Source organism: Lycorma delicatula, chromosome 1 (assembly GCF_047948215.1).
Source record: "Lycorma delicatula isolate Av1 chromosome 1, ASM4794821v1, whole genome shotgun sequence".
Lineage (NCBI taxonomy): Eukaryota > Metazoa > Arthropoda > Insecta > Hemiptera > Fulgoridae > Lycorma > Lycorma delicatula.
In genome coordinates this window covers 240346354-240363670 of record NC_134455.1, presented here as the reverse complement: position 1 = coordinate 240363670, position 17317 = coordinate 240346354, and the positions used below count along the sequence as shown (strand labels likewise).

General features: G+C 36.4%; 1 protein-coding gene across 3 annotated transcripts in view; it reads right to left on the bottom strand.

The window, feature by feature from the left end:
• The window catches only part of SmydA-2 (SET and MYND domain containing, arthropod-specific, member 2), a 65739-nt gene that overhangs the window by 31237 nt on the left and 17185 nt on the right, over window positions 1-17317 (bottom strand). For 2 of the 3 annotated variants that reach the window (XM_075374728.1, XM_075374719.1), the window contains exon 3: window positions 16773-16957. In XM_075374728.1, the coding sequence (XP_075230843.1) occupies window positions 16773-16957 (185 nt within the window). Of the gene's footprint in view, window positions 1-2365; window positions 2571-16772; window positions 16958-17317 lie in introns of all 3 variants that reach the window. The other variant, XR_012757603.1, reaches the window with a different exon arrangement.

The window sequence follows — 17317 nt, the reverse complement described above, 5'->3', positions numbered from 1 at the left end:
GTGCATACCGTATGACACAAAAACAAATAGTTTCTGAATGTGGTGTTGGATTAGGGACAGTGAATGCTATTTTAAAACAATTTAAGTAAACTGGTTCCTTTTCATCTGAAAGGAAAGGCAAGATGTGGCTGTAAAAGTAAACTTCTCCAACACAGGGTCAGTTATTAGTGAGAAAAATAAACTTGAGCCAAAGGTATCTGCTGTGGACTTAAATCGAGAATTAACAGCCAGAGAACAGATTTACATTTGACAGATGTTAGACTTCTTGCAGCTGCATGGAAAGCTCATCAACCAGCTAAAAAGCTGCTTTTAACTACAGGAATAGGGGAAAAAAGGCTCTTGTGAGCCAAAGCATGTGCAAACTGGACCAAAGAAGACTGAAAAAAATGTTATGCTTTCCGACAAGTCACATTTTTATGGTTCAAGAGCAAAGGGTTCCATTAGTTAGAAAAGCATTAGATGAAAATACATCACAAGCTCATATCCAAGAATCAATTAAACGTCCCCAGAAAAAAATGTTTTGGGGTTGTTTCACATTTGAAGGCCCTTAATCTAACTTACAACAACCTTAATTTTACAACTTTAATTTTTACTTTCAACAGATAGTATATAGAAAAGTAATGAATATATCAAGATTCTGAAGGAAAGCGTTGTGATGCAGATACAAAACAAATTCCTACAAAGCAACGGAGTGCTCTAATAAGATTTAGCACTATGCCATACTGCCAAAAAAGTGGAAAACGTTTTCAAAGAATGAAACATTAAAGTGCTTCCTTGGCTAAGCAACTTCCCTGGCTTAAATCTAATTGAAAATCTTTGTGCAATAGTCAAAAAAAGACTCTTAAAAATTAATTATACCACAAAAATTGACTTCATTAAAGCAATAATACTTGGTATGGTTTCATGAAATCAAAAAAGAATGTGAAGTATAAGTTAAATTGAAGCCAAAATCTGTATGTGAAATGATTAAGAATAAAGGAGGATGTTATAATTACTAGATATTCACAAATTGTAGAGGTATGATATTTTTTTTCTAATTAAAGTTAACTTTTTATTAAATAAAATCAGAACGGTTGACTGAAGACTACACAAGACTATTCTTCATTTATATTCATACATATCATCCTCATTCATCCTCTGAAGTAATGCCTTATGATAGTTGCAGAGGATAAACAAAAAGAAAAAGAAGTGAAAGTAACCAAACAGAAGTAATTTTCAAAATTGTTCCAGAAACCTAAATCATAATCCTACAAAAACTGCTGTTCATGAAAACTACTGGGAATCATAGTTTTTTGTATGTGTTATTAACAACAGCTTTGATAAATGTATAGTTGTTAGATAAAAAAAAAAGAAAGTCAATCTTTACCATGAGAAGGGACATGTGATTTTCTCATATAAAACAAAACTGTTATTATGGTTGACTATTATTTTGATATGAATTTGAAGTTTCAGGAAGGTTATTGAAAACAAGACTTTCTAAGAAATTTTGGTTTAGGTTAGAAATGAAAATCTTGGGTGTGCATTTTGATAGTGATGCAGAACATTGTGATTTTTCTTTTTTCTCATTACTCTTCTTTTTGTCTTCAGTCATTTGACTAGTTTGATGCAGCTCTCCAAGATTCCCTATCTAGTGCTAGTCGTTTCATTTCAGTATACCCTCTACATCCTACATCCCTAACAATTTGTTTTACATATTCCAAACATGGCCTGCCAACACTATTTTTTCCTTCTACCTGTCCTTCCAATATTAAAGTGACTATTCCAGGATGCCTTAGTATGTGGCCTATAAGTCTGTCTCTTCTTTTAACTATATTTTTCCAAATGCTTCTTTCTTCATCTATTTGCCGCAATACCTTTTCATTTGTCACTTTATCCACCAAACTGATTTTTAACATTCTCCTATAGCACCACATTTCAAAAGCTTCTAATCTTTTCTTCTCAGATACTCCGATTGTCCAAGTTTCACTTCCATATAAAGCGACACTCCAAACATGTACTTTCAAAAATCTTTTCCTAATATTTAAATTAATTTTTGATGTAAACAAATTATATTTCTTACTGAAGGCTCGTTTCGCTTGTGCTATTCGGCATTTTATATCGCTCCTGCTTCGTCCATCTTTAGTAATTCTACTTCCCAAATAACAAAATTCTTCTACCTCCATAATCTTTTCTCCTCCTATTTTCACATTCAGTGGTCCATCTTTATTATTTCTACTACATTTCATTACTGAAATGTAGTAGAAATTCTCATTATTACATATTAAATTTTTAAAATTCCTCTTCTGCCAGTACTTGATTCATACTGAAATAAATAAGATAACATTACAATAATATACAATCTGCTAAAAGATTTTTGTGTACTCACATGTATATATGTATACTAGCTGGTCAGGAGCACTGCCCCCTAGAACCCTCTGTGTTCATTAAACTCATGCTTGGGAAATTAATAAAGATGAATGAAAATTAAAGCTTGTTCAATTTATAAGAACTATCAGTGTACTGTAATTTCTGCAGAGCAACAGTTTGGTCAGTGCAGGACCCACTAATTGGATTTAGATTTCCTGTCACAGCTTCCCTCGTGAAATATACAATCATAATTACAAACATAGATTACCATCACAATATTACCAAATCTCATAATGATTAATTCAATAGGGGTAGCATAAACCTTTGGTCCTCCTGATGCGTCCAAAGTTATTGTTGTATTGAACTTGGCAATAATTTTGAGCTAGTGGTTGAGTGTGTACCAACAATAGTGTTGGATTGTTTATTGATTAAAGTTTTTGCAATATCTGCATCTTAACAGAACACAGACACATTGTTTGCTTTCCTTCCCCGAGTTTGGTACTCAGGTTAGATTTGACATGCAGCCACCTCATTGAAGGGCCTTGGTTCTGATGGGTACGTGGCGAAGTATTGGCATGACTGTTGGTTGATAGTACTCATTATAAGCAAGGATTTGGCCCAGTTAACTAGTCCAAACCCTAGTCCTGCTTAGACCTTTTGGGTGTGGGCCATAATCCGACGTCTCGTGACTGCTCGCTGCCACAAGTATTTACGAGATCGATCCAGTAGTGGCTAAGAGATGTTGAGTGACAAGGGGATTTATAGGCCTATGGCTATCCGTAGCTCACTACGGCAGGCAGTTGTCACATAAGTGGGTTTGCCCATATTTAGTAGTAGTGGATATAATGAGAGTTAGATAGTCTTTGTTAGATTGATTTTGTAGGGTATTCTGTTGGATATATTGAAAGCCTGTGATTCAAGGAAACAGCCCAAGCCCAAATGTGGTAGGGGTGGTGAAGTGACGAAGGTGAGAATCAATGATTCCTTTGTCCCCTATGGTGAGGAAAATTCGGGTGTTTCCACCCGGATTTTTCGAGATAATCTACTTGATGAGTTTTTTAGGCCTTACGGGAGGGCAGGTAGCTCTCTCCCCTTGGTTAGTATGATCAATTTATGGTTTTTATAAAGAATCCGCGAAGCGCTTCGGCTTCGGTTAGGAGTAGGATTATTCTCAAGATAAAAGAATTTAAGGCAACGTTCTCTACCCTGGCTCAGGGTTTTGAGGCGTTGACTTCTAAGCCAATTAAAATAAAGGAGGTGATTGTGAAGGAAACAATGACAGTTCCTATTGCAGTTTCTAGGCCTATGGAGCCTCAACGGAAGCGCTAAGCAGAGGTTTTGAAGGATAAGCGTGAGGCCAGCCTGTCGAGAAAGCAGCCGGAGGTTATGTTTCTGAATAAGCCTAAGGGTTCGGTAAAAACGGCCAAGGAAATAAGAAACAATTTTCAGGTTGATCTTCGTAAGAAGAGGTCCAATCTGAAGATAAGAAATATACCTAGAGGCGATTGGTTGTCGTCGCTGAAGAAAAAGAGACTGTGAGGATTATCTCTGAGTCTTTAAAAGCTAAAAAAATAGAGATAAGGGTTGTTCCCTTATCTCTATTAATTAGAGATAATTAGAGATTAATTAGAGTTAATTCCCTTATGTCTAAACGTTAATGGCAACCAAGAGTTATTGTCTATGATGTGGATCATCGTCTCTCTGACGATGAGTTCATGACTCTGGTCAGGGAGCAAAATACCGATTTGGATGAGACGACTTTTCGGGGTGAATGTCGGTTCCTGTTCAATACAGGTAAACGTGAGGCTGAGCATTACCATGCAGTGTTGGAGATGGAACCTGGCCTTCTACAGAAGTTTGTTTGTGAAGGCAGGTTTTTGTGGACTTCTCGTCTTGTAGGTGAAGGAATGCATAGATGTCCAGAGTTGTTTTAAGTGTTGCCGTTATTCGCAAAGGCCAAAGTTCTCCCAGTTTCCGCCGCCGAGTCCTCATTGTGGAAAGGAAGGGCACAAATGAGAAGATTATCACAAGAAAAATGAGGGATGTATTTGTGTTAGTTGTAAGAGGCTGCGCAAAGAGCATTAGCACTCTGTGCACAGTAATGATTTTGGGTCTTACTTGACAGCTGTCGAGATGTAACTCGATTAATTGAATGGTTAATTTCGGGCGGTTGAATGCTCAGGGTGCTTACATTGCGCTGATGGAATTAGGTGAGGTTGTAGATCGAATATCGAGGAATCTGGACGTGGTTCTTCTGCAGATTTCTTATGTTGTGGCGGATGATCTCCCAGGTTTTAGTGGCTGGCAGAAGTTTCTGTGTGGTCCTGCTAGTATATCTGCTATTCTGTGCTGGAGAAAAAAATCAGCTGTCTGATTTTCACCATATTGTTGTGAAACTGGTAATCGGGAACTTGCATGTACGTATTTTTAATTTAGGGACCGTTGTGCCCTTTCGTTTTATGATTGTTGAGCGTCATTTAGAGAAATGGGGCAGGATTGACGGTTTGCTAATAGCTGTCCTATTCTGATCGGTGAAGACAATAATGCAAAGTCTTTATGGTGGCACAGTACTTTGACGGATGAGAAAGGAAAGTTGGTGGACAGTTTCCTTGTACAACACGGTCTCGAGGTTTATAATGTTCTGGGTGAGTTGTCAACCTTCGCAGTAATGGTGGATGGTTGAAGGTTGTTTGGTGGAACAAATATAGGTAGATGTGACGGTTGGCAGGAACATTCCCGGGACTGTTTGTCGATGGACAGTAATTGATGATTATTCCAGTGATCATCGTTTGATTATGTTTCAGATCGCGAATATCCACGGTCAGGTGTACCGGTATAATTTTCCCGTTTGGCAGGGGTGTTTCCTGTACAAGAGAGCAGAATGGAAAAACGTTTTCGTTATATTATCGGCCAGACTTAATGTATTGAGGCGGAGTTTGGAAGTTATGGATTTGGAGGAGTTGGTGGAGAGGCTTCCTCTTGCTTATGTGGATGCTGAAGAACACTGCATCCTACGAAGTTCTGGTTAGGAGAGAATTGCTCTGTGGTGGACGAGAGAGTTTTCTGATTTGAAGCAGTTTGTGAGTCGTCTTAGGCGAGCTTCTCAACGTGAGGGTGACCCTGAGCGACGAGCAGAACTCGCTTCCGAGTATAAGAATTTGAGGACTCTGTATTTTCATGTGATTCGAATAGAAAAAAACGGATTCTTGGCTTTCTTTCGTACATGATCAGGTAATAAGAATCCTTAGAGTGTCGTCTGTCTGCTCTCTCGACTTGGCAAGGTGTACTGACTGATAGGAGAGAAATACTGAGCACTTTCTTAAATGATTTACTGCCAGATGATGATGTGGAGGGTGAGTGTCAATATCATCTGCGTGTTAGGCGTGAGGTCGCTTCTTTTCGTTCCGGTATAGCATCTTTGGAGATTACTGAGACTGAGGTGCAGCGGGATGTTTGGAATTTTGCAAGGCATAAGGCCTCTGGGTATGGTGGAATCACTATGGAGCTCCTTGTTCGCTCGTTGGGCATAAGCGTAGTTGCAATAACAAAGTTTCTGAATAGAATGCTTTTAGCTGGCTATTTTCCGTTTTGTTGTAAAATATATGTAATTAAGCTTCTTTTTAAAGGTAGTGACAAGGATACTAGTGTGAGTTCGTCGTACAGGCCTCTAATACTTCTATCAGTGCTTGGTAAGGTGTTTGAGAAGGTGCTGTATTTGTGGATTAATGGAAGATTGACCTCGCGAAATTTCTTGATGAAGGATCAGTATGATCCTTCATGAAGATCGGGGAAAGGTACAGAGGATGTAATTTTAAAAGTGATTGACATTGTTACAAACTCCCACTCTATGTATGTCCTGGGTATATTTTTAGATATATCCAGGGGCATTTAACAACTTGTAGAGGTCCTCTACATTGAATCAATTACAACAGTGTGCGTGTACGCACGATGAGATCGGAGTACTACAAAGTTACTTTGTAACCGATATGTAGTGCTTCGTGATGATGGGCACTGAGGTGAGTAAGATGCTGTCAAAGAGATGTTCCAAGGCAGTGTGCTGGGTCCTCTACTTTGTGTTATGGAGTTTGACTCTTTCGCGTAGTTGAAGTTGCCCTGTCGATGTCATGTCATCATTTATGCCGATGATGGACTTCTACTGGTCAAAGGAGACTCGAGGAAGGAAGTTGAATTCTGGGTAACTCAAGCATGTAAAGTGCTAGAGCTATGAAGCAACCAACACAAAATAGTATTTAGCCATGAGAAGACCAGTATGCTGCTGCTGAAGGTCCGTTTGGCCACTACGTGACGAGTCCGTGTTTCGATGACCGGCCATCCTATTCATTATGTCAAGTTGCAATAGTATTTAGGTGTACTCCTTTATGAGAATTTCAGATTCAAGGAGCACTAACAGAGTGTCGCTTTGAAGGCGTGTGATGCCTTCTTCAGAACTCGTAGGGTAGTCTATCCCGATTGGGGTTTAAATTTTAAAACAATGAGAATTTTGTATAAAGGTGTATGCGAGGCGATTATGCTTTACGCAGAACATGTTTTGGCAAACAAAATGAGGTATAAAAGCTATCACGATATTCTGTTATGGGCTCAGCGTCTCCAGTTACTTATTCTGACGTGTTATGCAGGACTATTTCACGTGCGGCAGTTCTAGTTATCGCGGGTGTAAAACCAATTAACGTTCTTGTGTCAGAACATCAGTTTCATTACCCTACGGAAAAGTCGAGTGAATTGAATGCTTAGCGTATTAGGGAAGTAGAGAAGGAAGGTTTGGGTATTTAGCAGGACAGGTGGAATGAGATGGCAGATGAGCGGTTTATGTACAGTCTCTTTCCAGATGTAAGGGAATTGGACATCGCCTTATGGATCTACCCGAGCCGGCATGTGACTCAGTTCCTTTCAGAGCATAGAGCATTTTGGAACTGGCTTGCTTGATTTGTCTTGACTACTTGAATGCTTAGCATTGGATGATGCATATCAAGTGCTGTATGTCTGCTCAAAATATGAGTTTAGGCTTGCATAGGTGGTCAGGGAGCTTGAAGGTATTGGTTCAAGTCTGGATCTGCGGGTAACTGAATAGATAGAGATGTGGTGTATTGTTGAAAGATTTTTAAGGTTTTCGGTGCTCGAAAGGATTGCAGAGGGTGTTTGGTGTAGAATAATAGACAAGGTGGCTAGGAATCTGTTCGGGTGCTTTTCTGCCACAGTAGGCACATTCGGTACTTATGTCCAGTTGTTGTTTGGTATGTTTGTGGATTGATTAATAGGTAATTATAAGGTATAGGTTATTTTGGTCGCTTTGGTATGTTAGGTCAAAATGTTGCTCACAATTTTTGAGAGTATGAGATTATTTTGTTATAGCTCGGTTGGTAAATTTTTATTGGCTATCAGTTTCTTGATTCAGTTTAGGTGAGTTTATGAAATATCTTTTTTTAGTTGATGTGTTTCGAAACTGATGAAAATGTTTTTCGAGGCATTTGCATTGTTATAGAGGCCATACTGATGACTAAAATATGTAATCAGGTATGAGTGACCTCAGGATGTAATCAGATAGATTGTGTGTAATCAGGATTAGAAGATGATCTCCGGTAAAGCCCATCAGGGTTAGGAACAGAGGGAGTGTTGTGGTGACCAGGATCATCACAAGGCGGGTGTCTTCCCCTATGGGGTCAGGATGGATGGTAAAAACACCAAAAATGTATAAAACAGTTTATGTTTTTATCCCTTAAAATATTAAATTGCAAAAAACCTAAAAATGGTTTTTGATGTTTATCTGAAGAGTATTTACAAGCCAAAATCAAGTGACTATATCGTTTAGTGTACTCAGAAATGGGGAAAATTTGACATCATACCTCTCTTCACCTCTTTCAAGGTCCAATTTAAAAAAAAATCAAGAAACTGGGTTTTAGATATTCACATGAAGATTACACACACCAAAAATGAAGTTGATATTTTCATTTGTTACTGAGAAATTAAAAAAAAGTAAATTTCATTGTTACTCCATTTTAACTCTTTAAACTTGGAATTTCAAAAAAATCCTTTCTTAGTGTGCACTTACAAATTAACAAGAACATATATTACAAATTTTCATGAATATCCTAAGTAGTTATTGCTGGGCATTGATTATGAATCATTCATGACATTTTGTTTCATATATATATATATATATATATATATATATATATATATATATATATATAAATTTAAATATATGTAATTCAACTCAATCACCCAAGTAGAAACATAAGACATAATTTTTCACGAAAGTATTTTCATGGAATCCCGCATCATCAGTCATGAATAATATATATAAGATGACATATTAAACATATGTATATGACATCATTAGTAGTATGGAAATGGACATAAGGAGGGCAATTACAAGATGGCGGACAGCCACAAACTTGGAGTCCAAGATGGCGGGCGCTGCCATCTTGGAATAAGGAGACGAAATCAAGATGGCGGTGGTTGGCCATATCGGAATGTGACGTCAGTGGCGCTCGTAGCCTGTCAGTGTGGTTTACTTGATTTTATGGAATTTCTCTTTTCCCTGTGAGAATTTCCCTTTTCTGTATTGAGTGAAAAATGTTGTATATATAGTAGTAGGAAAATGGGGGTACTGGGCCACTAGTTCTCCTGGTGGTCGCTAAAAGCGCTAGTGTCGCAGCGCCATCTTGGAATTTCATTTTTTTCCGTGTGTGAATTTCCCTTTTTACTTTTTTACTGTCAAAAATTCCCTTTTACCTTTTTTCCTGTCGGAAGTTATCTTTTTTCTTTTCCCCTGTGGGAATTTCCCTTTTTTTATTGAGTGAAAAATGTTGTATATATGGTTCGCGCGTGAGAAAAATGAAATATATCATATATTTATATGTGTGTTTGCGTGAATAAAAATTTAGACGTACCTCGAGGATGATGATGACGTAGAAGGATTTGTTGACAATACAAGGTGTGGCGCGCGACTGAAGAATAGCTGACGTACATGGCCGAAGATTGAGCGTCCTATTTTGAACGTCTGTTACAGTGGTAGGCGCGAAAGCGCCACACCCTACCGACCAATTGCAGCGCCGGATTCAGAGCGGCCGCGCATGCGCAACACGTAGACCGTTACTACTACTACCACCAACACCACCACTGCTGCTGCAGACATGGCCTAAATGTAAACTAAACAACTTACACTAAATACAAACATAGGAATGAGCTAAATTATCGGAATGCAACACTCACTCTCTCACACTCTCTCTCTCTCTCTCTCTCTGTGTGTGTGTGTGTGTGTGCGTGTTCGTAAACGTCCACTAATATATCGCGTAAACATTCGTTCAGCATTAAGACCTTGTTTATATAATGACCGAATATAAAAAAAATATCTAGGAGGTGTGTGTGTGTGTGTTAAAAGATTCCCACGATCGATAATAGCCTCAAGTAACACACTGTACTCTTAATTTGTATTATTACAAATAAATCAGTAAAATACACCCACTACCCTGCTGACCTCCAGGAATTAAATATAAATGATGAACACAAAGTTTGCAACAATTAAAACTACACAAACAACGACTATCTATAGTTCAACTTTGACGTCACACACTCACGTCACGATCAATATGAACACAACCGCCAATATGATCAAGTGCCACGCCAAAACCGACGTTGAAGCCAAGTGTGTGGTGTCAGTTACGAGCAACCTTGAACATTTCTAAACTGTGTATATATTGTAATTCTAAGAAACGACCACGCATTCTCTCAGCAGTTCAATAGCGTAAGTAACCGGAAACGGCCCACGTTTATAAAAACTCTCCTCCTAAATAAACACTCTCCTCACCATTTTTCACCTAACCTTATAGTAGGTAAATCTATTACCAGATGTGTAACGGGTTTGGAACCACTAAATATAGGAATTGTAAAACCTATCATTTTAAATAAAACAATAGCCCGTACACATTTACTGTATGGGGGGTTTAAAGTGTTGTTTGTTTTGTGTATAATAAATTGAATTGTGTTGAAGTATATGTAATGTGTTTTTTGTAGTTAGACTATCGGCTAATCGCTTTGGTAGAAAAACTATGTTTTTCGTCATCACCCTCACGCTTGTAATACATTACAAGCACCGCAATTAGTGTCCATCGATTCATAGATACAATATCGTATTTTTTCTCGATATTTAATTCAACAAAACTTGTGACCTGAGTGAGTTGGCTTGGTGAGGTCTTTGCATTAATCTTCTGAATAAATGTTTGCGACATATTGGCGTATATGGTGATACAATAACGACGACGACGACGACGATATGTGTAGTATTCGTTCAAGTCAAGGTTCAGTGACGCAATGAAGGAAGAAACTAAGACGTACTCCCTCCATTCATACAAGACCTTCGTATCCCCTCCTAGAATGCCTACGGATCTAGTCGATCTCGAACATGTTTGAACGTGAAAACTACCATACACAAACAACGACTATATATAGTTTGACCTTGGCGTCACACACACACGTCACGACCAACAGGAACACAACCGCCTAAAGTGCCACATTCAAACCACTGTTGATGCCACGTGCCTGGTGTTTACAATAAAATGGTATCAGTTACGAGCAACCTTGAGCATTTCTGAACAGAAATTCAGGGAAAAAAAAATTCTCTATTTTTAAAGATCGTGTATTCCCTGAAAAAAGAAACTAATTTATTAAACACTCTTCTCACCATTTGTCACCTAACCTGATAACTTTATTACCAGATCATGTAACGCCCTTGAAACCACTACATATAGGAAATGCAAAAACTATAATCTTAAATAACACAGTTGCCCGTACACATTTGCTGTATGGGGGTTTAAAGTGTTTTTTGGTTTGTGTATAGTAAATTGAAGTGTGCTGAAGTTAATGTTGTACGTGTAATATGTTGTTGTTGTAGTCCTGAAAAGGACTGTTTATTTATTTATTTAATTATTTATACTGTTGATGAAATATTTTCCTCCTCCTTGATGAAAGTGAATGTATTTCACGTTTTTAATAGTCTTTGTACATTATGAAATAAATCGATTCTAAAAACCTTCCTTTTTCAAACCGATCACTCTTGTGGTAATATATTTGAGAATCTTCTTCCGTATCGTATGCAACAAGCAGCGGTTGTTTCTGTTGTGGTTGATGTACATTATCAGTAACAATCAGTTTCATCACAAGCAGCTCTCCATCCATCGGTCGCAATACAAGAAGTGGTGAACCGTCTTCGCTCCTTTGCGGTATATACGTTAACGGCAACAATATTATTTTATAGACAAGGCGTAGATAACCGGTTTAAAGTAATTGTATCCAACTGCATATTCAAAGAATCAAACACATCATTGTATACAAATTAAACTTAAAGAAAGACCTTTAGTTTATTTTTTTACCACCACCACCGTAGAAACCAGAAAATGCTATTTTGTTATTGCCGATAAGACCAATCGAAATGTCCCTACATTCAAAGTCACAATAAAATCTCTCAACATCATCTTTCATCGGATCGAAGAACATCTTTATAATTAGATTATCACCGTCTTTATCAAAAACATGATGGCTAAGATCAACAATGTATATATAACTATATTTTATATTGAAACACGTCGGCGACAAATGTCGTTTACCAACTACATCTACCTTCTTAATTAGCTCCATTACACCACCGCTGCTGCTGCTGCTGCTGTCACAACGATGTTAACACTTCAACATCTTAACTAGTAATGAGATAAATTTACAATGTCTACAATAAAGTGGTATCAGTTACGAGTAACCTTGAACATTTCTGAACAGTGTTTATCTTGTAATTCTAAGAAACGACTACGCATTCCAAGCAGTTTAATAGCGTAAGTAACCGGAAAGAGCATATCCTGTTACAAAGTGCATCAAACAATACCATGTCTTATAAACTTAATTTTAAATCTTCAGTGACACCCCCACCACAACCACCACCACCACCACCACCACTACCACTACCACCACCGATGTCGTCTTGGTCATCCTTTACACCGTAATAAGTTAGCTTCATCCAATGACGTCGTACAATGGTCATTTCGTCTTCGGTAAATTTGTTTGTATAGCTCCCTGGTAATAGTAGCTGAAAACAATACGATTCGTTGTCAGAAGAAGAATTGGTGTCGCACACAAATGCGAACCTTACCGTATGATGTATATATCTTTCTCATGTCCAATAATATATAGTCAATACCGATATGAAGATCGGTCAAACTCTTCAATGGTAACCGTTTGAGAAAACAGTCTTGATCGTTGAAAACGTTAATAAACGATAAGGCGTCACACTGGCAGAGCTGACGCACGAATGATCGACCGCAGTGAAGATACTTGTGTCATCTACTATTCTCCCACCACCACCTCTCCTTTAGATAAATGTTTTAGAAAATAATCGGTAGAGTTCTTTTTCATCGATAACTCGGCGAGCTAACGTCGATGATGTTGGGGTTTTCCATAGTAAATCAATTTTTTTTTGCGTAACAGCGCTTTAACTTTGGTCGTGTTTCCAACAACCAATTCGCAGGAGCACAGGTATTCGGGTAACCCTCGACCGCAGTAGTCGAATCTATAACACTCGATTGCATGACCAACATATTTGTCATCATCATCATCACAGTGTTCAACAAACATCGTAAAACAATGTTTACACATGTATCGTGTAACCGATTTCAATTCGTTAACCAATTCGGTAAACCTATTACCGATAATCATTACTATAAATCCGATAAGCGTTTGCACAGAATCAATACGTCTTTGTAACCATCCAATGTGCGATTCGTCTTTGCCATTCAATCGTCTAACTTGTTTAACGTTTATCCAAAAACTTACGGATATCACACTCGCTAATAACAATCCAATTGATGATGCCCGGCACCTCGCATTCGATATCTTCCACGTTAGTCCTGTATGGTAAATCTAATAGTAATGATTTTGGTAAAGTATCGGTCACCGTAATTACTATTAATTACGTCGGGAACAGTACGTCGAGAATATTCTTTATATGAGTTTGGTCCGATATCGGTCCACCTGGTAAGAAAGACACCAATTATGTGGACACTTCTGTCATCTCGCCTTGAATGAAGGTCTGTTGCATAACCGTCTTTTAACATATCCTATCCCTTCACCATCACCACAACCAATACAACGTCTACACATACCATCAACAGTATCTATCTTCAAACTATCGAGATATTCTTGCAACCGACTCTGAATTTCATCATAGGTCGCGTTATACGTGAACACCACTCGAACCGTATTGAAACGATCTAAATCAATAGTCGTACTCAAAGCGTGCGGGAACGCCGCGTTTGCAATTTTAATCAGATGTCGCAACGTCCTTACACGACGATAGGAGAAATAACGAACTAACGACTCCGATGCGGCTATATCAACATCCATCATGAAACTGTACCTATTTACCAGTTGCGTTTCCACACAATCCTGGAGGTAGCAACCGCGGCACATTGAGATTTTTTTTTACACGAGTGAAATCTCTCCCCAAGAGGCCTACTTAAAAACACTTGAACCGGTTTTTATACACAAACACACATACACACACACACACACACACACACACACACACACACACACACACACATATATATATATATATCATATATATCATATATTTCATTTTTCTCACGCGCAGAACACATATACAACGTTTTTCACTTAACACAAAAAAGGGAAAAGGGACATTTTCACAGGGGAAAAAGGGAAAATCTTACAAGGAATTTCGGAAAAGAGAATTCCCATAGGGAAAAACGGGAGACGGGGAATTCTCACAGGTAAAAATTGAAATAAGATGGCGCTGCGAAACTAGCACTCCTAGCGGTTACCAGAAGTATTAGTGGCGCAGTACCCACATTTTCCCACTACTACGTATAAAACATTTTTCACTCAATACAAAAAAGGAAAAATGGAATTCCCACAGGGAATAAGGGAAAAGGAAAATCCCTACAGGGAAATAAGGGAAAGGGGTATTCCCACAGGAAAAGGGAAAACGTAAATTCCTACAAGAAAAAGGGAAATCCCAAAAAATCAAGTTAGTAACACTGACAGGCTACGTGCGTTACTGACGTCACAATCCAAGATTGCCGACCACCACCGTCTTGATTTTTTGACATCATTCCATGATGGCGGGATCCGCCATTTGGGATTTGGTGCCCGTATTCCCATTTCTGTACTACTGTCATTGACTTCATATACTGCTGTATATGTAATCGCAATTTAAATTTTTAATTCTTTAATTTTATGAATTATATGTAATTTTATAAATATTATTCACGACTGATGATGCAGGATTCCGCAAAAGTACTTTCGTGAAAAATTATATAAATATAAAAATAAAATAACAGTTGTCTTATATCTATACTTGGCTGGATTGAGTTGAATTATACGTACTAAATTTATGTTATTAGTGCAGAGGTGATATGGGTCTTGAAAGGGTTGATTTTAGAAAAAATAATTAAAATGTTGACCAAGCAAAATTATCTTTTAAAATTTATAAATTACATATTAAACTTTATAATGTAATACATTTAATAAATTTTTATAAAACATTTCTTAAACATTATTACCAAATGTGCTAGGATAAACATAAAAAACTTTCAGATTAATAACAAAATATCAAAAACAAAAGAATCTGCAGAGAGGTGTAGGATAAAACAGGAAGTTAAACAGGGTTATTGTAAAAAGAATTGTGTAAATATCAGATATATATATTTTTAAGTAAAATATGTCTTGTTATTATATTTAATTCTACCCAATCAAGAGGAAAATAAACTTAAATAAAATAAATTTAAGTTATATATATATATGTACTATAATGAAGAAAGGGAAAGAATTTCAGTACATTATTTGCAAGTGAAGATTAAAGAAATAAAGTTCATATAAATATAGGTCTATAAACATTTTGTTTTCAAGTTAACACGTGTGAAAAATTAACAGTATCTTCAGTAATTTTTGGGAAAATTATTGTAAAATGCAGACAATTTTTCCACTAACACAATTTTGAAGAAATCTATTTAATATCAATTGAATGTGGATTACAGTTTAAGAGAGTTGACTTTTATTAAAAACAAAATAGACAAAAATGTGGCAGAAATTTTGTATTATAATTTTAAACCAAACCAAGAATCTTTTCAATAATGGACAATATCCAAAAACAACATAAATTGTTTAAAAACAAATAAATAAAAACATATACAAATTAATATTACAGTAATTATTCAAAATGTCTTCCTTCAAAGTATATAATCTGCTGAATTTAAAATTCCTTCATGGTTCTTAATGTATATGAAGAGGTGTTTGTAATTAATAATACATAATTGCTATAGTTTATTTTTCTTAATTTTAATTATTTTTTGTTTTGTTCTGAGTGCATTTATACTGCTAATGTATAAAATGTAGTAAATTAATAATGTTTGAAGATGTTTGTTTGATCTTGTTGGACGCTATTTGAAAATTACATAAATTTTTTCCATTAATCTTCATTAGTCTGTCATTAAGGTAATCAAATGGCTACAAGGCCACTAAGATTAAATTATATTTTTGTATCAGAAATTCATGATTCAGAAATTCTAATGTAGATTTTTTATAGATTTGTTAAACATTGTTGCTCGACTCATGAACTTTCAACTCAAAATAAACAAAACTAGATCTTTTCAGTTTCATATGTAGGTAAAAATTTCTAAAACTTAGTCTGAAGTTACATTCTTTTATTTTCTAATGTTTACCATTTTGTTAATTTTTGTACCTTATTTGTAAATAACAGGATTTCAAGAAAGCTATCAGAGTTTAACTGATAGTAATTCTTTCTTAACAATAATAATAATTCTTTGTTCTCGGCTAAAAAACACTATGTTTTGATTTCTATGACAAAATTTATGGGAAAGGATGAAAAAAATTAGAATCAGGTATGTTTCAAATGTAGGAATAAAGTGTATAACTGGAAAAATAAGATAAGAGCTGAAGAAAGAAGTGAACCAACTTTTCATAAAAGTGAATGAGAGTAAAACACCACTCTGATGAAGTGGAGCGCAAATACATTAAAATAACTCAGATACAGCCTGGAGACAATAATTTCAAGAAAGAATAATTTATTTGTTAGTTTGTAAGCAGAGAGAATGTTTAATAATAGTTAACAAGGATATGTGAAAGCTGAGAAAAAATTAGCCAAACATTGCTTATAACATGAAATTTTTCATCCTTGAGGTACATGTTTAATAACTCTACAACATCAATTTCTCCCATGTTTCTTTTCAGGAAGATATTTCCTTTTCATTGAAAGATGTGGTAAGGAACAGAGACATCACTAGTCTCAAGGACTTGAGGTAGAACAATTTACAGTGATATTATGGCAATTCTAAAAAATATTTTAACTATTTTAATGTATATTTCTAATTAATAAAATTCACCTGTGCTTTCTCTTGGGATATACCTCCATTCTCATATTTACGTTTGACTTCGACCAATTTAGCTGCCTGAAGATCATAAAGCAACAATCCACGAAATCTTGACAAGCCAGGTTCTAGTTTATTAGCAACAAAGAGTAAGTCTTTGCAGAAATGTATTTGCTTTTGGAGTTGTCCATCTGTAAGGCCTGGAAAAATTAATTAAATAAGTTTATATTTGATTTTGTATGATGATTTTTGTATTATATTCAAGTTTTATTATGCCAAGCCTACCTGGGAGTATTTATTTTTTTTCAGTGGATGGCTGTTTATTATTTTCATAAAAACTTACAACGGGCTACCCACAACCAAGATATGACTAGGAATTTGTAATTTTTTTCTAATCTTCCACTCAATGCTGAAAACAACGGTAATAATAATTTTTCTACTTGACTATTACAGTATTTCTTACAGATTTACATCATTCCAAAAACTCTTTGCTCACCTAATATTATGAATTGCATTCCCTTTTTTGGGTGGATTATGGGTCTTGGGTAAGTTTAGGTCTC